The sequence below is a fragment of the Alexandromys fortis genome, unplaced genomic scaffold (genome assembly GCF_014885135.2).
Source record: "Alexandromys fortis isolate MF-2015 unplaced genomic scaffold, M_Fortis_MF-2015_v1.1 scaffold_24, whole genome shotgun sequence".
In the NCBI taxonomy this organism is placed as follows: domain Eukaryota; kingdom Metazoa; phylum Chordata; class Mammalia; order Rodentia; family Cricetidae; genus Alexandromys; species Alexandromys fortis.
The window spans coordinates 9,009,702-9,033,097 of record NW_026067906.1 but is presented as its reverse complement, the minus strand read 5'-3'; the positions used below and the strand labels follow the sequence as shown (position 1 = coordinate 9,033,097).

The window sequence follows — 23,396 nt, the reverse complement described above, 5'->3', positions numbered from 1 at the left end:
CTCTCCTCCCTCTCTCTCTCTCTCTCTCTCTCTCTCTCTCTCTCTCTCTCTCTCTCATAGGTGTGTGTGTGTGTGTCTTCCACTTTGTATCTGTGCATTCCCAAGTTGTGAGTCAGGAAGCCTGTAGTTACATAGAATCCATTAAATGATCCTCAAAACTGATAGGTAGGATTCCGTGGTTTCCACCATCAGTGTTTAAAATGAAAATGCCCTCCACTTAATTCATAATAGCATTGTGGCTTTATGCTTTTTGTCTCTTCCAAGCCTGCTGCCACCATTTAGTGGATTAAATCAGCCTTTGCTATTTTCTGATCTGTCTCATTAAAAGAGGGTTGGTTTTCTCTGTGGTAGTCACTTATATAGTGTTGTTTTCTTCTAGTAAGCATTTCACTTCACCAATGTAAATTCATTTTTAAATTGTATGCTCACTTGGAAAATTTCCCCCAGAATCTATTTTTAATGTTACAGCCTTGCTATAGCATTGCAGGGGGGCATTTTAACCTACACAGACATTTTAAACTATAGAGACACACCAACTCTTTTATGTAGTCTTTTCCAAATGCTTATAAATTATTTATAAAGAGCCCCTCAAGTAAATGGGCTGAAACTGCCAGTGATAGAAATAAAAATTGTTAGTTCTTTGAACCCAATTACGATTTAATTATTTGTATACTGTTAAACAATTGGTTTACTGGTAGAACAAGGCTTACTCGGTAAGTGCAGAAGAAGAAGAAGGAAAGCCTGTATTTGGCAAAGAAATACTGAATTTTAAATCTTTTTGTTCTCCACAGTCTCTCTCACTACTAGGCCACTTTAGACGAGTATTTAGTGGTTCATTTCTGGGAACCTGCTTGAATATGACAAATGTCTCTCTTGACAAATAGCTATGATTACATTCCCAAGTTTAGGCAGAAGCCATCACTGAAAATTCCGTAAACACCCACTGGTTCCCTGTCATCTTCCAGCTCTCCTTTGGGTCAAACCTTTCTGATACCTGTTGAAAGCTGTCCTTCCCTCCTTCCTTCCTTCCTTCCTTCCTTCCTTCCTTCCTTCCTTCCTTCCTTCCTTCCTTTTTTATGAGACAGGTTTTGAGGCTGTCCTGGAACTCACTCTGTAGACCAGGCTGGCCTCGAACTTAGAGAACTGCCTGCCTCTTCCTCCTGACTGCTGGGATTAAAGGTGTATTCCACCACTGCCCAGATCGGAGCTGTCATTTCTTCCCCTCTTAGCATTGAACTTTGAATGGAGCAGATCCTACCTCTCCCTCCTGAAAAGAATCAACGCGGCCCTTCTTCCTTATCCATTTGAAGAGCGACCTAGAACTTAGACCTAAGTTCATTTGGCTCATTCCATTTAGCATATGGATTTTTAGAGCAAGAATTTCCCCTGTGCTGTCCTATCAGAGTAAATTTGAGGCTTTCTTGGTACCTCTATGTGTAGGCTCTTTTCCCTAGGATAATATTTTGTGATCCTATGAGACATAACTGGTGCCGTCATTTGTATTCTGAACATGAAGTTCTAGAAAGGCTGGCAAGGCTACCATACCATGTATAGTATAAGACAAACACCATAGAAAAGATTTTGAGACACGGGTAAACCTGGAGCCTGCTGACGTCCCTGAATTCCTACCAACTGTGAACCCCGCTGAACTGTTGTGATACAGATAACCCAAAAGACAAGACTAAAAGATTTAGTTGGCCAATTCCTTATCCTCCTGACATCCGTAGATGGGAATGTGGCCAGGACAGGTAGGTAAGTAGTTTGGGAGAGGCATGTAGGCTCTTCCTGCCTTCTTCTCCTGCTGCCCCATTACACTGTTAACTTCACCATGGTGAGACACGGTCAAGAAAGCCCCACTCACTACCCAAGGTGGGGCTTATGAAGCTCATGTCTATTGGTATCTTTTTTAAAATTTATTTTATGGGCTGGAGAGATGGCTCAGAGGTTAAGAGCACTGCCTGCTCTTCCTAAAGGTCCTGAGTTCAATTCCCAGCAACCACATGGTGGCTCACAACCATCTGTAATGGGGTCTGGTGCCCTCTTCTGGCCTGTAGGCATACATGCAGACAGAATATTGTATACATACATAATAAATAAATAAGGAAAGAAAGAAAGAAAGAAAGAAAGAAAGAAAGAAAGAAAGAAAGAAAGAAAGAAAGAAAAATTTATTTTATGTGCATTGGTGTAAAAGTGTCAGATCCCTTAAAAACTGGGGTTACAGACAGTTGTGAGTTGCCATGTGGGTACTGGGAATTGAACCCAGGTCCTCTGGAAGAACAGCCAGCGCTCTTAATGTTAAGCCGTCTCTCCAGCCCCTCTATTGATACATTGAACTTGACATTTTCTGTTGTGTTCTATCCTGTGTGTTATAGGATATTTAGCAGAATCCCTGCACTTACCCCTCAATTTCCATAGCAACCCCCCTTTCTCTGTGGTGACATGAGAAATGTATCTCGACACTTACCAGAAGCTCCCCACACTGAGAACCACAGTTTGAGAGCTATGCTGTGGAAGGTGATTACATCACCTCTAAGAATCAGGAGGTAGTCAATCAGCCATCATGTCAGAGAAGATTTAGAGGAAATGGGTGTGACTGGGAAAATTGGTTCCCACCTTCAACTGTGGGAGTTTATTACTCAAAAATGAGCAGGGAAGGGATTTCAGGGGACACTCACTATCCCTGTTCACAGAGGCCCACACTTCTAGACTTTGCTATTGCATAAAGCCTGTAAGGGACCCTCTGATTTGAACCATTTAGAAACGCTTGTGCAATCACTAGAGCCCTGACGGATGTAATCATCACTTCCTTCATCCCGTAATATAAGCTGAATTCAGTGAACATTATCCAAAGAATAAAGGATAAAAGGAATAATATCTGACGATACTCAGAAGCTGGGTACCAGCTCAGAAGGCATTAAACAAAGCAACCGCGATGAGGCTAATTCTTACTGAGAGAAGTCTTTGAAATAGAAGGCCATGGTCACCAGGGCCCACGGTCACTGTGGTAGTTAAGGAAGAAGACAGTATCGTTATGCAAAATTGTCAGAATTCAAACGGCAAGCATTGTGCATTGTTCGGCTCTTAACTGCCACTTTCTAGTTCACATTGTAAACACAAAAAGCCTTTAGTGGCTCCTTTATATCTCATTGCTTACCGCCAGCTGTTTGGCAATTATATTTCTATGAAGTTAGCACAAATTGACATTAGAACTGCCTCAGGAAAGAAGGGGCTGGAAATGTTTTAGGGTTTTAGGGTAGAAATATCGAATAGTAACGAAGACATTCCTATCGTACGAGTAGCTCCCAAAGTTCATCACTTAAGACGCAATACTTCACTCAAAAACACATTTTCCCAAAAGAAGATTGTTTTTATGTTAGTCAAGTAGCACAGAAGTCCTCCAATACCAGAGAAACAAAAAAGTACAAAAGAAAAAGGCCACAGGCAAAGAGAATCTACTTCGTGCTGCAGATTGAAACGGTTCTGATTGTTCATTCACGGACATTCAGGACAGTCTGCAGGGAAGAGGTGACCTTTGTGCCAAAGTTAGGATGGGCGAAGGAAGAAAGCGCATCGCAGGCTGGGAGAATAATCTTAAAGCCACGCATTTAAAGATCGGCGTGATGGATGCTCAGCAGCAGGGATGAGTGACAAGACAAATGTTAGGATGAACCAGACATACCCTGCGTTCAGATGTGACGCCACTAAAGACTTTTCATGGGTGGTGTGGTGACAAACAACCTTAGCAACCATACGAGGGATCCTTTGAGATCAGCAACTGCAGACGCTCTTTCTGGTCTTGAGCAGTGACGATGGGTTAGGATAGACTAATCAAAGGAAACCGTGAAGGAACCTTAACAGGTTGTGAAGACCAAATACAGGAGAAGGAAGCCTGGCCCCAGATGCTTGAACTTTTGGCTCCAGGAAGTGGGAATGAAGGTGAAGAAAAGGCTTGTGGGGAAGAGAGGAAACTGAGCGGCATCTGGCTGAAGGATAAGAGAAGGGCTGAGGTGGCTGTGGTCTTGTGGCAAGTCACATGCTCTGTGCTGTTTCTGCAGAACGCTTGCCCACTGAGGTCACATAGCTGAAGGAAAAACAGTTCACATTCTACTTAGCTCAAATTTGATGTGCTTCTGGGGTGAGAGTTTTACACGTAAAACTGAGCCGGTGACCATGTTAGTGAAGACAGTGAAGTCAGGTATGAAGTTCCATGTCTAGGAACTTCGTTTAACAGAGCTAAGTGACATTGGGAGTATCGGGTTGCTTTGTAGAATGTCTGAGAAAAGGAGCGGAGAGAAAAAAAAAACAATCTCATCAACTGTGTTCAAATAATAGTTAAGATGGCAATCTCATATAAAGTATGTCAGCGAGGGTCTCGGGGCAGAGGAAATAAAAGGAGAAATTATCATCTGATTCTCAAAGAGAAAAATGAGAGCAACAAAGTAACAGATCCTGAAAGTTATCTGTTGGAGAGGCTTTTTGAGCTATCTTTTGATGCTCACTCTGCAGACTTGCTCATATCACCAGCCCCTCCGAAGATAATCTCACTAAAGCAAGTGAAGCTTTCTGTACAGTGTGCCCGGGGAGGGTAGAAAATGAAGAGCAGGGACCAGAACAGCAGGAGAGCAGGGTAGAGCTATGGCATTTCTCTTCTTCTTTCCTGACCAAAAGACAGTGATGGTCTGGGTGTGGTGGTATGAGCCTTTAAGCCCAGCACTCTGGAGGTCGAAGCGGGTGGATCTCTATCTGATCTACATAAGCAGTCCCAGGGGACACTATGAGACCCTGTCTCCCAGCTCTGTATTTAGAGTACAGAGGTGAGAGTCGGGGATTGGAATAAATACAGCACCTGGCATACTCTGTGGAGGTGACAGCTCATCCTACATAGACATGGATCCTGGAGTACCAGGGCTAGATCAGTTTTACAGAAACTGGCTATTGGAAGGTCATCTTTAGCAAAGAAAGACCCATACTAATTGATACTATGAGGACATATATGAATATGCATAAGTCTTTTACTCATGCTTGAACATGAACACAATGAACAAAAGCAATGGCACTGGACCCCATACTCTCCTCTTGGTGACATACTCAGAAGATGTCTTAGTTAAGGTTTCAACCACTGTGAAGAGACACCATGACCACAGCAACTCTTATAAAGGAAAACATTTAATGGGGTGGCTTCCAGTTTCAGAGGGTTAGTCCATTATCATCCTGGCGGGACATGGTGCCATGCAGGCAAACATGGTGCTGGAGCTAGGAAGTCCTATTTCTTGATTGACAGGCGACAGGAAGTGGTCTGAGACACTGAACATGGCTTGAGCATATGAGACCTCAAAGCCCACCACAGAGTGACACACTTCCTCCAACAAAACCATACCCATTGCAACAAAGCCACACCTCCTAATAATACCACTCCTTGTGAGCTTATGGGGGCCAATTACATTCAAACTACCACAAAAGGGGGTGGTCAAGTGACATCTACAGAACTGCCTTGTCATCCTCAGAGACCCTCTCCAAGCTGGGTCTAACCAAGCAATCATAAACCTTGCCATACAAGACCTAAACTGTTCATCACCAGCCAGAGATCCTCTGTCAGCCTTTTACCTGAGGGAATTCATTCTTCCAAGTCATCATTGCCTTGGTGCAAGGTTCAATAAATGATATCTCAAATCATATTAGGGTAGCCTTAATGTAATGGTTTCCTGTCCCTCACTCTAGATGAGAAACAGAGGGATGAAGAGGAAAGAAAGAAGCAAGGAAAGGAGGGAGGCAAGCAAGAAGGGAAGGAAGGGGGAGAAGGGAAGGGAAAAAGGAAGGACAAAGGAAGAAAGAAGGAGGGGAAAAAAAGGTTCTATAGCAAAGTAGAAGCTAGAAGGAAGAAGTTAAATTGTTATAAAATTTTCTCATAATAAAAAATATTAACAGGAAAGGGACACAGATATGAGACTTGCCAATAACTGGCATTACCACATCCCTGACAACAAGTCTCAATAGTGATAGAGACTTCTTTACTTTCTCATTTTAGCAACACAAGAAAAGTGTTAACAAATAGTTCACGTATGACATGCCCAAATATGTCAACATTTTAGCTGGCGTCAGAACCTACCAAGGCTAAGTAGTTTTGACTCCTACTGTCCAGGATTGTCAGTGAAAACATCCCGCTTAGGTCTCTGACTTTACCTCCCCAACTCTGTGTGATTTGAGCCATTTATCTCAAGAGAGGGAGAAAACTTTGGAAGACCCTAAATTAGTTTTCTGTCTTACACTTCAAGATCACCCTATAAAGTAGTAATATTCTTTCTTTGATCGCATCCATGATTAAATTCTTCATGAGTCAATCCTTGGCTGAGAGAAGGCATCGCACTAGGGAGCTTGTCTCTATAAGGAATAGGGCAGAGAAACTACCCAACCAGACCTCTCAAGGGCAGAAAGATTGCTCTGTTGAGGAATCAAGCTGCCAAGGCCATCTATGGGGAATGGGGCAAAGTAATAGGAAAGCAAGTGGATCGTGCATGACAGCAGGGTGGGGATGATCTGAGTTGCTGCAAGTTGTCCAGATTGATCCAGAACTAGGTGCCCTTTCCAGAGGTAGTTCCTGGAGGGGTTCCTGGTAAATCAAAAACTGTTATAAGAGTTCTGCTTTTCTAGCTAACAGAAACCTTCAGCAATTCTCTGTTTACCCAGACAGAGCCCTTGTGTTTAGGACAATGTTACCAGCTCTGCCATTTGGGGGAGGGGTGGCTTTGAACCCCACCAGCTCACTTCTACAGCAAATGAAGACTTTTTTTTTTTTAAAGAAAACTAAAGATCAATTTATTTAGCAAATGAGACTTTTTTTTTTCTGCTTGCTGGATGTGGGCACCAGGTCAGGCAAGTGAGCTAGGGGTCAGTCTGGGTCATAGAGACTGCCTTAGCTGTCACTTGCCCAAAACCAACATAATCATATGTGTCAGCCTCAAGTTGAAACACTTTCCACGTGTGTTATAGTTCTATAGTTAGCTATTATCATTTTCCCTAACCTGCAGTTGAGGATACGTGACACACACACATACACACACACACACACACACACACACACACACACACAAAGATTAAAGAACTTCTGCATGACCACACAGCTGTGAGGAGCAGAGCCAAGATCCACATTAGTCTGGTTTTAGCATCTGTGCTTACGAACATTATACTAAACTTTCTTCCTGGCATACCACAAAGGGCAGCAGATTTTGAGACAAAAGACGGGGATGTGGGGTCTTGAGGAAAAACAAAAACATCAGACATTCTCAGGCATTTTCTCACAGGCATTATTGTAGTATAAAATGATATAATGTAATTTTAAATAATTGGATGGATGGATGGATGGATGGATGGATGGATGGATGGATGGAAGGAATAGGTTTATAGAAAGCATATATTACACTTCAAGTGTTGAGGGCCATTATTGTTTAAACCTTTTAAAATCATTCTTGGCTTATATTTTATCTGATTTTACTAGATTTACCATAGAGCCTAAAAAGTCTAGATAGTACTATGATTTTTTTTGTGTGTGTGTGGGGGGGATGGTATGCTCAGTGTTCTTTTATTTTTGTTAAAAAGCTCTTAACCTTTTTTAAGGCTTTCAATTTGAAAATCAGAATAGCCACTTTTAGGAAAGTGGAGAGAACAACATTTTTCAAAAGATGAGTTTCTAGATCTATTATATATAATCTTTACTTATTTATTATGTGCAGTGCTCTGTACTGTGTGTCTGCAGGCCAGAAGAGGGCACCAGATCTCATTATAGATGGTTGTGAGCCACCATGTCATTGCTGGGAATTGAACTCATGACCTCTGGAAGAGTAGTCAGTACTCCTAATCTCTGAGCCATCTCTCCATCCCTAGACCTATTAACTCTTGAAGATTGGAGAAGCCACTCAGAGTGCTTATCTGGTATACCTATGACCCTAGGTTCAATCCCAAGCCCCCCCCCCTTTACACACACACACCTTGAAAGCACCTTGACTCATCCTCACACCTTGCTTAATAACAAAACAGAATCTCTTTGATTGGTGGCTGCTTTAATAGTTTTCTGTTGCCAGTGTGAAAATATAATCAAGTCCCTGTCCTGAAACAACACTGTGTATTTCCTTATAGTTCTATGGAGTTAGCGAAACTCCCATTCATTTAGAGAAGAGGAAAACTCCCATTCATTTAGAGAAGAGGAAAACATACTAGAATAGACCTATTGTATGATGTGGTAACTGTAGTCAGTAAGGAAGCCTTCTTGAAAATCTCTAAGACAGTACACAGTAACATTCTCACCATGAAAAGTATGTGAAATAAAGCCTGTTTGTTAGCCCAATTCCACCACTCCACAATGTAGATGCATTTAAAAAGCCATATTGCACATGGTAAATACAGTTTCTTCTTGTTATTTTGTTTTACGAGACAAGACAGAGACTTTGTGTAGCCTGGGCTGTCCTATAACTAGCTCTGGCCTCCAACAAGCTGGCCTTAAGCTCACACGAAATCTGCTTGCCTCTGACTCCTGAGCACGAGGGTTAAAGGCATGTGTCACCGCTGCCTGCTGTTCATGCAATTTCTCTGTCCCAATGTAAAATGTTAACAGAGATGTCTAACCCAACCATCAGTGGACTCAAGTCCACGTGTGAACAGGATTGTCCTTCCTGGAGGCTCTAGAGAAAAGGACACACCCCTTGTCACTATTTGTTTTTTTTTTGTTTGTTTGTTTTTTGTTGTTTTTTTTTTTTTGAGTTTTTGTTTGTTGGTTGGTTTGTCATTTCTAAATGTTTTCTTCTGGTAATCACCCACATACCTGAGCTTGTGGTGCCTTCTTGCTCAAAAGCAAGGCATGTTAGTTTACTCTTGCAAAACCAGCATTTGAGTCTGTGGCAGAAGCTGGAGGCCAGCCTGAGCTATGGAGTGAGTCCCAGGCAAGCCTGTCTCTAATATAAATAAATAAAAGAGCCCAACACATTAGCATATGCCCGACCCTTCCTCTGTATTAAAAAGACTTGTCGACATGGAAGCGTGTGAGTGATCTGAAAAACCACATCAGTGTGTCCAGAAAATCCTCCAAGTCAGATCAGCTATTAGGACTGGGAGGAGATAAAGTCCAGCTAACCTGATTTCCAAGATGGAAAAAAAAAAAAGACAGCCATGCAAGTTGTCTGGAAAGAAGCAATGACACTCAGAGCAAAGCCAAATGAGAGGCCTGACAATGACCCAGGCAGGCTGGGCCATGGTGATCTCATGGCTGTTTCACTGACAGAGAAGTCCTACTTTCTATTCTGTGTGTGTGCGTGGTGTGTGTGTGTGTGTGTGTGTGTGTGTGTGTGTGTGAATGTGTATGTGTATGTGAGCATTGTGTGAGCATGTGAGTGTGTGTATGTGACCGTGTGTGTGTGTGTGTGTGTGTGTGTGTGTGTGTGCGCGCGCGCGCGCGCGTGCACTATGCATGTGTGAGTACAGGCACCCCTGTACCACACAAAGCACATGTGGAGGTCAGAGGTCAACTTTGTGATGTCATTTCTGTCCTACCTCTCTGTGGCTTCTAGGAATAGGATTCAGGTCCCCAGGGTTCCCTGATGCTGGTCTCCAACTTCTCTTTTTTTGTTGAAGTCGCAGCCAAAGATCATCAGAAATTAGAGAGCAGAGAAAAAGATCTTTCTCCCTACCAAAGCCTTAAAAGTAGACTAGTATTTTGAAACAGAAATGAAACAAATGAACGGCATGCCACGTCTCTCTGTCTTGGGCCTCTCTGGGTGCAGCAGGGATTAGATGTTGCTAAAGAAGGTGGGTCGGTATTTGGATGAGGAAGATGTCCATGACTGCTTAACTGCTGGGAACTGGAGGACCCCCACAAGCCGCAGGGACACCGAGTGGCTGAAGGGGTGGCCCAGTTTCATGGCTTGCGTAATTCGCCACACTATTTGCACATTCCCAAAACCCCAAGGGAAGTTCCCAACACCATGCCTAGTGTCTAGTTGCAGAACCCAAGAAAGGCCACATCAGTAAGTCCCATCTCAGCCTACTGTGTCGTTTCCATAAAATTGTACCTTATGACAGACACAATTGTCAGGACTTTTATGCCACCATGACAATGGGAATTTACAAGGACTTGCTTTCTGGAATAACCCCTAAAACAGACCAAAATTAATCATACAACGATCTGCTTTGTGGGAGAGGTAATCTTTGCTTTCAAAAATCTGTCTGTCTGTCCTCCAAGGATAAGCGAGACTCACTACAGGGCTGTCTTCCTATTTAGGGGTCTCAGTGTCGAGCCAGGGAAATGAGAACAAGACTTGAGCTCATAAACGAGATAAAATGAGATAAACGAGAGATTAGCGCCATCTGCAAAGGGATCAGAATTCAGGACAAGACCTCCGTGCAGTAAGGGAAGCCAGAGAACACTTGGGAATCGAGGAAGTCAAGGAGCAAAAAGCAGAGAAGCCTAGAGAAAAATGGAGAAACAGGCTAAGACTTCAGATTGCGGGGTCACAAAAAATGATCCCTGACCTGAGTTCAGCACTGAAAAAACATATCCCCAAACTACCTATATCCAAACATGCAGGCTTTGGAGCAACAGGAACAAGACCTTACACTTACATTTTACTTGTTCATTTGACAAAAAAAAAAAAAAGGGGGGGGGGGTAGAATGCAGCTGGGTTGGCAGAATGAACCCATAGCCTGCACAAGTACACCTCAAAATCTTTATTATGTGTTAGACTGTTTAGACTGATGAATATAATATACTGTTTCTGTCCTTCAGGGGTATCTTAGGTGGGGTTTCTGTTCCTATAAAGAGACACCATGACAACTGCCATGCTTATAAAGGAAAACTGAGGTGGTGGCTTACAGTTCAGAGGTGCAGTCCATTATCATCATGGCTAGGAACATGGCACCGTGGTGTTGACATGGTGTTGGCTGCATCTTGATCAGAAAGCAACAGGAAATCAACTGTGACACTGGGAGCAGCCAGAGCCCAAGAGAACTAAAAGTTCACACCCACAGAGACACACTTCCTCCAACAAGGCCACCCCAACTCCAACAGAGCCGCACCTGCTATTGATGCCACTCCCTTTAGGGGCCATTTTCTTTCAAACCACCACAAGAAGTCACATTCTACTGAGGCACAAAGAGAGGGAGGTAAAAACAACCTTTTTATCTGCTGCTTTCTGAAACTGTGCGGGCATTAGATTGCCTGTGTTATTTCTCCCAACTCAAGTTCTGAAAGGAGAGAGAACATTTGAAAGGCTTAGCGGTAGTTATTTTGGAGGACACTAATTTTTTTTTCTTTTTATCTTTGCCTTCTGGTCCCTTTTCTATAATGAACTTGCATTATATATGAAATGGAAATTGCTCAAGAAAAACATTAGATTTTTTTTTTCGTTCAGTCGTGGTTTCTTCCGAGGTGAAGGGATGTCGCTCACCCATTGGTAATGAAAGCTGGCTCTGGGCGTTCCCTCGCCCCTCCAGTGTCTGGCCTATTTTTTTACCTTTGCCTAATGAGGCTTGAGGAAAAATGCTCAATCATCCTGACCCTTTCCTCATCACTTCTGCCTTGCACACATGTGAAGAAAGCTATCGCCAACCTTAGACACACCTTAGACAGTGTGATCACGCTGTCTAACACACACATACAGACAGAGTGTGTGTTGAGAGCATTGAGTGGGAACAAGTGCTGGATTCTCTTACTCAACCCCCTGTAGTGGCATTTCATTTGTTATTTTAATAAATAAAGACTTCCTGAAGACCAGAGAGTAAAACAACCTCACTGGTCAGCCTTGCAGACCAGGCGGTAGTACCACACACCTTTAATCGCAGTAGCCACATTAGTTGCTGTAGAAACCGGGCAGTGCACTCCTTTAATCCCAGCCCTAGAGAAGATTATAAAATGGGAGGAGACAGCTCTCAGACTCAGTCACATTCTGAGATTCCTGGAGGCAGGATTGCCATTTCAAACTGAGGTCAAAGTAAGAGCCAGTGGCTGGCTGTTTTGCTTTTCTGACCTTCAGCTTGAACCCCAACTTCTCTGAGTTTTTATTAATCGTGCATCGACCCTCCCATCTCAGCTCCAAAGCGTCCTCCACAGAGGCCCGCTGACCAATTCCATTCCTACTTGATCTTATACTCTGCAGTTGCTGCTGTTTCCTGTCAGCTCTCGGCTCAGCTCCTCCCTTGTCCCAAGCTCTTCAGCTTCTAATATCTCATGAATCCCCTTTCTCTAAAAGCTGAATATCATTGCCCCACAAGTCCAAACTCCCATCATGAAGACCAGAGATCTATTGTGCTCAGCGTTGCTCCTATCAGTAGTAACAGGGCCTAATACTTCTCGGCCACTCAACCAATGCTGGCCATGTGAATAAATAAATAAATTCGAAGTGGCCCTTTTGTTCTCTCTCTCAATAGTAAGAAACAGCTAAGCCCTCTGCCAGCTCACAAAAGCCAACTGTTAAATTCCCAGAAACTTTACACACCCATTGTTAAACAGTTTGCGGCTTAAAAGGGGCCACGGTAAGCACACTTACACCACAGAGATCCGCAAATGCTTCATCAAGACATTTTCCCCCAAAGAGATGGTTTCCCGGCATACCACTGTCCTTTCCTTCCAAAGAAACTGGGAAATTCAGCTAGCATGCCAATAAGCCCGCCACGGAGCTTGCTTAAAACCCCTCAATGAAAGGTGCTGGACACTTACAACATATTAAATAGAAGCTACATGATCACTCACCTGTGGGGGTTCAGCCCTTTCCTGTGCTAATTCGTGATCTACAACATGTGGCTCTGGCTGGTGAGAAGGCTCCAAGGGAAAGGGACCTGCTGCCAAATCTGATAACCTGAGTTTGAACCCTAGGACCCACGCGGGAAAAGGACAGACTCCCACAAGCTGTCCTTTGGTCTCCACGCATGCACTGTGGCGTGCGCCCCACCACCACACACAAATACAACAAAATGTGTGCCAGGTTTTCCTTTTAGGCCACCAACCAGCCCTCCAAATCATGGCGTGGAGACTTATTAGTTTTGAATGCTCAGCCCAGCTTAGGCTCCTTTCTAGCTGGCTCCTTTAACTTAAATTAACCTTCTCTTCCTTTACCTTTTGCCTCGGGGCTTATTACCTTTCTTACCTCTGTATCTCTTACTTTCATTGCTTCTCTAAGTCTGACTGGCTGTCAGCTCCTTGGCTTCTGGCTCCAGATGTCTTTCTCTTTCTCCTTCATTCTCTTCTCCTTCTTTCATTCCCCTTTTAAGCCTAGATTCCTCCTCCTATTTATTCTCTGCCTGCCAGCCCCGCCTATCCCTCTCTTCTGCCTAGTTATTGGCCATCCAGCTTTTTAGTAAACCAATCAGGTGCCTCAGGCAGGCAAGGTTAAAACAGATACAACACGTCTTTACATAAACATTAAGCAAGTGCAGTGGAAACAAATGGAACACATCTTTGCATAGTTAAAAATATTCCACAACAAAATGTAATAAAATATTTTTTGTTTTGTATTTTGTTATTTTAACTGTGCGGTGAAATTCTATGAGATGCTGTATCATGATTCAGGGACCATCACATACCCAGGTCCCCCTTTACTGTATGGGGAGAGTACAGGGAACAGAGGAGAGGTGGGTGAAGCCAGGTCAGATCTTCCCAGGAAATGTGACTTCTGCTTTGTCGTCATCCCAGGCTGAGAACCATGATGGGGCAGAGGGACTTGTACGCATGTCAGTACCACTTACACACGGAGATATCCCCCCCCCCCCTTGCAGTCATTGCCTTCTCGCCGCTGTGGCAGTCCAGACAGTTCTGGTTTGGGAAGCAGCTGTCAAAGGGGGTAGAGTTTTGTAGTTATTGATTTTGGTCTTGATGTCTTCAGCCCTGGTGCTAACTCCTAAAGACCGCCCTGAAGCAGCGGTAGTTCAGTGTGACCCTTAGCAAAGACGCCAATGTCAGACCGTAATAAAATATTTTAGATAAAATAAACCATGCGTCTGATCCCCTAACGCTCCTGTATCTGTTTTTTCAGACCCTTATGTCAAGATTCATCTGATGCAGAACGGCAAGAGGCTGAAGAAGAAGAAGACAACCATTAAGAAGAATACGCTTAACCCCTACTACAACGAGTCCTTCAGCTTTGAAGTTCCTTTCGAGCAAATCCAGGTAATATCAGACACGCGTGTGTCCTTCCATTCAATTTCACGCCTTCAGATCCCATCAGTGACAAGCATAGACCCTGCGAGTCGTCAGTGCCCGGGCCTCCATCAGAACTGCCCCGTGCACATTTGATGCCTGAGCCCGGCCATCCAGGACTTAATAAGACACACAGCATGAGAAGGGCTGATCCATCGGCTGGAACAGCCAGTGGCCTTCTGCTGGGCAGAAATAAAGTGGAAAATAGAAAACCAACAGAACCGCTTTGCTGTGTCAATAAGTTTGTCTATGGCATCCAAACGCCAAGAGAGAAAGACTTTGCCTATGGACTCCAGGCGACAACAAACAGTCTGCCTCTATAGGGCAAAAATCACCAGCCCCCAACCTTCCGACAGTGGCTCACGCCAATTTTCGCATACTAGGATTTGTGTACATTTGCTTCTTTTCAACAGCTGTTAAGTAAGTAAATGCTACTGTTTCCCTAGCTCCTCGTCCCGTAGCCTCCAGCTGTGAACACTTTGGGCCTTCTGGCAAATGCTGGAAACATTCCTTTTCAACCAGAATTTAGTTGGCAATATTGCTCAGTGAACTTTTTTTCTTTTGAAACACCTCCTGGCATTTTGTTTTGAATTCCACAAAACAATACAAAGCAAGGTGTTGAGAGGAAATGAAAACCTCGTAAACCTACCTCTTTGGGCTACAATTCCATACCTACAAAAATACATCTCACCTATGAATTTCAAAAAGTACAAATATATTCAGAGGGAGACGTATTAAATATAATAAAATAAAATTTGTGACCTTGGGGGTCATTTCAGAGGAAAGAGACCCGAGCCTGCCACAAATAAGATTGGGCTTGGGGACAGAAGACACCTCGGGCTGTCCCTGCCGTCACTGCTCCTACAATTTTTTTTCTTTTAATCTGAGAATGCTATTTTCCCAGTCTTTGTATTTCCCTAAATCAGTGATTCTCAATCTTCCTAATGTTATGACCCTTTGATACAGTTCTCCATGCTGTGGTGACCCTTAACCACAAAATTATTTCCACTGCTACTTCCTAACTCTAACTTTGCTACTGTTATGAATCATAATGTAAATATCTGTGTTTTCCAATGGTCTTAGGCAGCCCCTGTGAAAGGCTTGTTTGATCCCCCCATAGAGTTCATAACCCACAGACTGAGAAGCACTGCCCTACAGGGACAGTGTCTTAACTGCTAACAAAGGGGTTTAGTTTTCTCTTAGGCTGAGCGTAGAAGATGACATGCCTGTCTTCTATCTTCCTCCCTCCTCCTGAAACATTTTGTGAAGGAAGCAAGTTGTGCTACTTTCTGAAAGTACGCAAAAAAAGATCTTGGCCACCACCATCAAAAAAGGCAGAAATAAACTACAGAAGCAACTGCTGAATAAATCCATTGGGTGCCCTAATCAATTCACTCGTCACTAACCTAATCAAGTTTGTCCCAACTCTGAAAATGTCCCTTACATTCCCAAATAATGTTCCCATGCTGGTTCCTGCGTGATGATTGCATCACGGTGCCTTTGCTTGGGACAAGGCTTAGAATCAAAGCCACAAATCTTACCATCTTCCCTTTGCTCCGAAACACACCTAGTAAATAGGTAATTCATTTATTTTATTTATTTGTGGTACAGGGGGATGAATCAACTACCACTGAGCCATGCGCCCAGCCTAGAAAAGTAATTTTCTTAATGCTGGCATCATAGTAAGACTGTACATAGAAGATGATGCTACATTTTGCATTCAAATTCTACATCCAAAAGCTATTGTTGGGCCCATGAGATGGCTAAGTGGATAAAGACTTGCTGCCAATCGTGATAATCTAAAATTGATACCCAGGACCCACACGGTAGGAGGAAAGAACCAAATCTTTCAAGTTGTCCTCTCCACATAGGCAACATGGCATACATGCCTACATACACACACACACATACACACACACAATGAATAAATAAATGTACTAAAAAAGGAAATCCCTTTTAAAAAGAAAAGTATTGTTGTAAATTTTGTTTTATTTGGGGAGGGGCCAGAGATGGAGAGTAGATTCAAAGGGATCACAAAAGGAATGGGATTAAGATATATGATGTAAAAGTCACAGAAAATAAAGAAAAAAGAAAAAAAACAGTTTTTGCTGTTCCAAAACTGTACCCAAGTGACATCTGTCAATATACTGACAGAGTAGTTCTGTCCTCAGAATCAAAGTCCCCCAATGCCGTAACTCAGTGGATCTTCGCCTGGGCCTGGCTTTCATCATTTTATTTTTCTTCCCCTTCATGCTGGCCACAAATTGATATAGCTACTTTATTTTAATCCTTTATCTTTCTATCCGGTGTAACATCAGAGCCATCGCATATTCTGACTAAACCAAATTCATTACTTGGGAAGCAGAACTGAGATGCTCTTTAGAGACTGTATCTTTTAGGCTATAATATGAATTTGCTTTCGTTGATTCCGTCAGTCCAATAGAGGGAGTTATAAAATCGACCCTCACAGTCTGATGAAGAAAATCAAGTGTGTCCTAAAGTGACATCCATTTAATATCAATGCCAGATGCCCAGTAGTTACTAATTCATGTTCAATAAGAGAATCATAGTCAAGGAAAAGCATATTTTTTCCGTTGCTGCCTTTTGTTTCTTTGAAAGATTTCTATTATATTGTCACTGTTCATGGTTACAATTATATGGTTAGGACAAATCCTTTTAGTTTTCTGTAGCGATATGAGCAGTTGGGCTGCGTCCCCGGCACCCGGCCGCCCGCATGGCTAGCTTATGCCCGAAATAATTACACGGAAACTGTATTCTTTTAAATACTGCCTGGCCCGGCTAGTTCCAGTTTCTTATTGGCTAGCTCTTACATATTGTTCTATCCCATTTCTAATATTCTGTGTAGCTCCACGAGCTGGCTTACCAGGGAAGATCTTAACCTGCTTCTGTCTGGAGTGGGAGAATCATGGTGACTCCTGACTCAGCTTCTTTCTTCCAGAATTCTCTGTTTACTCCACCCACCTATGTTCTAACCAATAAAATGGGCCAAGGCAGTTTTTTTTATTATCCAATGACCTTCCTCCATCAGTTTTCCATAAAATCCTTGCTGTCACTTCTTGAAATGAGGTCATAAGGAATGATTACTCAGAAAGTCTTACTAAGAACAACAGCAATAGCAAAAGAGAACAGCCTAAGTCCTAATCTAAGAACACCCATGGATGAGACACGTGAGGCAGTGTCGCAACAATCCACGGGTGTTTGGCTTGTTTGTCTCCAGTATAGAACCTGGACACCAACTCACTCCTTCCTTATGTGATCTCAGACAGGTTAGAGAACTTTTGTGAGCTCCCAGTAGCTCTCTCTGTGCCATGGAAATAAATATTAATAGGATCCATTGAGAGAAATAACTATAAATTATTTCTTCTGTAAAGTTGAGATAATATGAAGCATGTAATAAAAATCAGGATATATGTATTGAGATGACCGTCAGGCTTGATGACACATACCTGTAATCCAACACTTGGGCGAGGCCAGAAACAGAAAGATCAGGAGTTCCTCAGCTTGCAGCCGGCCTGAGTTACATGAGACCCTGCCCCTACCAAATAAAAGGTAATAAGACGGTGGTGACCACGATGATGGTAGTGACAGTGACCATAATGTAGAGCTAGAACAATAAAAACTGGGCTGCCGTTTCCATGGTCACATACTTTCAAGCCTCCTCCTGCTGGTCCGGAATGGAATCCGTAGTTCCCAGGGCTTCATCCTTAGGGCCGGCTGATCTTTGGTGTACTTTGTGTCCTCTTCCAGAAAGTGCAAGTGGTGGTGACGGTTTTGGACTACGACAAGATCGGCAAGAACGACGCCATCGGCAAAGTCTTTGTGGGCTACAACAGCACCGGCGCGGAGCTGCGGCACTGGTCGGATATGCTGGCCAACCCCCGGCGACCCATCGCCCAGTGGCACACTCTGCAGGTCGAGGAGGAGGTTGACGCCATGCTGGCCGTCAAGAAGTAAGAGGAAGAAGAAGCCTTTCTGCGTCTGCCCACCTAGTGCTCTTTAGCCCGGTATCTGTAAATACCTCAGTAATATGGGTCCTTTCTGTTTCCAGCCACGCATTCCTAACACGAGTCAGTGGTACTTCAGACCCTGTTTTGATTTGCACAAATTTCAGTGTAGAGAGCCCCCCTCCCCCGTGCCCTTCATCCATGCCACTGCCCTCCAAATCTACTCTTCTTTTAAGCAATATGATGTGTAGATAGAGCATGACTGAAATTATGTATTGTATCACACCGTTGTATATACCAGTATGCTAAAGATTTATTTCCGGTTGGTGTATTTGTATGTTGTAAGCGTTTCCTAATCTGTGTATATCTAGATGTTTTTAATAAGATGTTCTATTTTAAACTATGTAAATTGACTGAGATATAGGAGAGCTGATAATATATTATATGGTAAATATAGTATCGTCTGCATTCCAGAAAAAAAAAATACTGACTTGAGAGGCACTAGTACCGTAAATCTGACGTCTTAAAGGACAACTTAAACCTGAGCTATTGACATTTGAGTACCAAGATTCACCCGCACGACATCTCTGGTGGGCGAACCCCATTCTGTAGAATTCTTTCACAGGCAAATAGCATGACCCTAGCAGCGTATCCAGGCTGACCTCAAGGAAGCGAAGCCACGACCCAGAATAGCATCTGTCTGTATGTCTCTGCAAAGCTAAAACCATGACTTCACTCTTACGTTCAGGGAAGCGAGTTCAGTGAGTTCCTATGACTGCATCAAAGAGCAGCACCGGGCTGGTGTTCTCTGAGTCTGTGTGTGTGTGTGTGAATGCAAGGATGAAAGTATGCTCGTGTGTTACGTGTGGTGCATGCCTTCGTTTGGGGTTAGGGTGGGGGAGGAGAAGCGGAGAGAAGTCAGCGTTTCTGAAATATTGCCTGACTCTTTAAACAGAAAATAGTAGCTCTCCATGATTACATTATTTCTATAAGACGTGCAGCCTGTGAATTCTGATCCAGATTTCACACCGATAGCGATTCCAAAAGGTCTGCGCGGGAGACTTTATAATGAAATATTTTATTATACAAAAACTGGATTAGAAGGAATGCAGAATATTTTTAACACAGCAATCTGTGCTTATTCCACAAAATTACTTTGTGGTAAACAGACAGTATTGTAAAATCCCATCAAAAGATGAAAAATAACAATTAGCCATAGTTCTGAATGCACTTCGATTAAGCCAAAACAGACAGCTAGTGATCTTTTTATATGCTCTTTTTACTTAAGTTTTAATTTGTCCTTTAAACAAAGGCGAAACAAAAAAAAAAAAAGAACAAGTTCCAGTAAAACTGAAGCAACCTCTTATGTACACTAGATGCTTGACTTAGGAGGAGTTTTTAACTGTTTTCCATGTTATCCTGTAGTAAATGGCACTACTCTGAAGCCACTAGTCATTCCATAAGAGTCTTAAGGATTGCTCTGTGTAACACTGTGACTGCCCTGTGTGCTTAGACACGTAGTTTCCTCAGTGGATAGCACTCAACTTATTCCGTAGTGATAATCGTAACAATACTGCCATTCCCTCTTACCGCACTGCCCAATGTGTGTGTAGCACAAACAGTTCTCATTACTAAGGACCAATTCAGAACTGGACAGCTATGCATAGGACAGAAAGATACATAGAGCGGGGGTGGGGTCGGGGGGGGGAGAACACACAGCATCTTGTTGACACTGTGCACTAGTCTGTATTCGTCCCCCGCTGTGGTAGACAGCCACTTCAGGAAGGTGAGCCTGCTACCTAACGCAGCTTCTAGTCTCCTCTCCCACTGGCTGCTGGGCCCTGTCTTCACCTCCAGGCCACAGAGAGTAGCAAAGCTCCAAAGTGAGAGACAGTCTTCACAGGTACCAAAATAAAATGGAGGGATGGTAGGCATGGCCTCGTGCTCCATCTTTAGGATCGAGCTCCGTGTTTAGGACAAAACTCGAGAGAATCCCCAAAAAGGGCTGTCGGTGGGCTTTAAACACGGGGTTGGCTGTTCCTCCCCTCCCCGCCATATCCACACCACAAAAATCAAATCCCAATGGTGATTGTTTTCCTCATCGGAGAAATGGTAAACCCTTTGCCTTTCATCCCCATCACAGCAAACTCTTTAGAAATAAGACAGACACAAAGGACGAGGAGAAAAGCCTTTCCTGCGGATGAGCGGCACTTTTTAAAAGCCAAACACGGGGTTGATAGGAAACACACACTCACGGGTGGGCTTAAACAGCAGTTTAAAGAGGAGACGCAAATGAGATGCTTTCCTATATAAGGGACCAAGCCCTACCAAAGAGGAGGTGTTGGCTTTGAAAAACACGGCAAACACCAGGCCCTGACATTTGATTTCACCATCTCCCCGATTTAAGTTGTACACAGTGAAAGCAACATGCCCAAAGGCGCGGCTCCCAGCTGCTGAACGGACATTATTTCCCACATCCCGATACCGCTAGCATCGTCCTCTTACAACACTGCCAACGTGGGGTTGCCACCGTAGACTTAGTTGGTACTGTAGCATCTCTCATGAGCCGGTGACCGGACCTGCTTTATGACCAAGCGTCATCCTCGGATAAGCCACTTGTACCTTCCTGGCAAGGCTGTGTAAAGTCTTAGATGCTGATAACCCTAGAAAGATCCTAGTTGCCTTTGTGTATATTTACTGCCTGCTTGAGTGTTTCTGTGTGGGTTTCCCTGTGTCTCGTAGAAATGTTGGGGTGTTTTTCTTCTTCTGCCATAAGGCTCGTGGCCCGCGAGCCAACTCCTTTAGCTGTATTTTTCCCTTCATTTTTTGATAAGTGGTTTAAATTTTGTTTCACTTTGTGTAGTGAACCCCCTGGTAGTTTTCTGATTGTTGTTAAAAAAAATGACTTAACATATTACATGGATAACTCAATAAAAATGTTTTATTTCCTGTTGATGGTGGCTGTCTTTCAACTCCTTTTTTGTTCCCGGCTCCAGGTGTTACTAGAGGGCGGGTTGACCTTGTGGATGGCCAGAAGCGGTGGCAGCTGAAAGAAAGCTTGTGCTAAATGCCAGCCTCAAAGTCACTTTGGGGACAACAGAGATGCTACAGGGGAACAATGCCCAAAGGGCATCTGCCCAGTAACCTTCCTCACCTGCGCGGTCCTCTGCGCCTATCGCAAAGCCCCTTAACGTGGTTCAGAACTTTTCAGTTTGCCTAACATGTGTCCCGGAGGGATTCCAGTGCCAGCCAATACACACTTCCCCCAGAACAAAATTAAGATGAAATTGTTTTAAGTGTCTCTTTGGAGGAGAGACTCGGCGTTAAAGTCCATGTCTGCTACAATGATTAGAAGCAGATGATTGGCTTTCTGACATTCGTTTGACATCAGTGTGGGGCTTACTATTGACAGTTCTTTACCAGACGCTGGGTGGAGCCCATCCCCAAACTGACATGTAAACTCCTGGTACACGTTGTGGACTTGGGGCCGGCAAGATCAGTAGGGAAAGGCAGTTCCCTGAATATCTGACAGCGGGACTCTGATCCCTAGGACCCATGTAAAGAAGAGCTAGCACCGTGTAGCTGTCCCTTGATTTGCATGAGTGCTGTGGTACACACACACACACACAAAACATACACACATAAACACACCATATAAATAAGCATATTTGTGTATATATACATATATATGCATATAAATGTATATACAGTTTTTTTGCGAGAGGGTTTCTCTGTGTAGCCCTGGCTGTCCTGAAACTTGCTCTGCAGACCAGGCCAGCCTCAAACTGACAAGTAAACTGGTACACGGTATGGACATGGAGCCGGCAAGATCAGTAGGGAAAGGCAGTTCCCTGAATATCTGACAGCGGGACTTTGATCCCTAGGACCCATGAAAAGAAAAGAGCGAGCACCGTGTAGCTGTCCCTTGATTTGCTCGAGTGCTGTGATACACACACACAAACATACACATGCATACACACATAAACACACCATATAAATAAGCAATTATATATGTGTGTATATATATATACATATATATGCATATAAATATATATACAGTTTTTTTTGAGAGAGGGTTTCTCTGTGTAGCCCTGGCTGTCCTGAAACTTGCTCTGCAGACCAGGCCAGCCTCAAACTCAGAGATCTGCCTGCCTCTGCCTCCGGAGTGCTGGGGTAAAAGGTTTGTGGCATATTGCCTGGCTAAAAATTTTAATCAAAAGAAAAAAAAGCATAAAAACTTAGCTCAAACTCAGAACCCATGTAAAAGAGCAGCTATAGTGGTGGGATCATATAATCCCACAGAACAGGGGGAGACAAAGGCAGCCAGGCCCCTGGAGCTCTCTGGCCAACAAGCTTTGTCTACTTGGCTAGCCTGTCTCCAAAAACGAGGTGGATAGACCTGAAGAACGCTACTCAAGATTGTCCTCTGACCTTATCACAGATACACAAATCAAATACCTTTGGCCCCCAAACTTTCACCAGACCCATGACAGCACAGGCTGTGGTGTGTCATCTTGGTCCCCTTGCAGTCTGGAGGGTCCTTCCTGCAGTTTCTCTGGTGTTGCCTGCTGACAGTGTACCCTGTCCCCTTGCTGCTGATGGCTGCTCCACCTAAAATCTGAGTAGCGCACATGGCTGAACTCAGCTCCACAGCCGGAGGGGATGGTTCAGCCATGTGTCCACTTCCCATGACTGATTCAGGAACTTTTATCTCAGCAGCCCAGAGAGATGGTTCTGGAATATGTCCACATACACTACTGATTCGGGAACTCTATCTCAACACCCTAGAAAGATGGTTCTGGAATACATCCACATACACTATTGATTCGGGAACTCTGTCTCAAGCAGCCCAGAGAGATGGTTCTGGGATATGTTCACATTCATTGCTGATTCAGGACCTCCACCCAGCTCAGCCCCCACAGCCCAGAGCAATCAATGGTGGAAAAAGCTTTTGCAACGATTCTATAGCTCAACGTCTAGCCAATTTTCTTCACCCATTTGCAGGCGTGGTTCCTACAAGATCTCCTCAAAAAAAAAAAAAAAAAAAAAAAACACCTTTCTGGGTGCTGGAGAGATGGCTGTTCTTCCAGAAGTCCTGAGTTCAATTCCCAGCAACCACATGGTAGCACACAACCATCTGTAATGAGATCTGGTGCCCTCTTCTGGCCTGCAGGGATACATGCAGACAGAACACTATATAATAAATAAATCTTTAAAATAAATAAAATATAAACCCCTTTCTGTTAGCTTCAGTCTGG

The 23,396-nt window shown here is 43.6% G+C and overlaps 1 protein-coding gene and 1 pseudogene across 1 annotated transcript in view; one reads left to right on the top strand and one right to left on the bottom strand.

Annotated features, from left to right (window-relative positions):
* Syt1 (synaptotagmin 1) overlaps positions 1-21,091 on the top strand; it is a 497,193-nt gene extending 476,102 nt beyond the window's left edge. The window contains exons 10-11 of the mRNA XM_050135605.1: positions 14,010-14,143; positions 17,942-21,091. Of these exons, the coding sequence (XP_049991562.1) occupies positions 14,010-14,143; positions 17,942-18,148 (341 nt within the window). The 3' untranslated portion in view covers positions 18,149-21,091. The remainder of the gene's footprint in view (positions 1-14,009; positions 14,144-17,941) is intronic.
* Positions 13,624-13,902, bottom strand: LOC126497464 (cytochrome c oxidase subunit 6B1-like; annotated as a pseudogene).
* Positions 21,092-23,396: the final 2,305 nt, after the last annotated feature.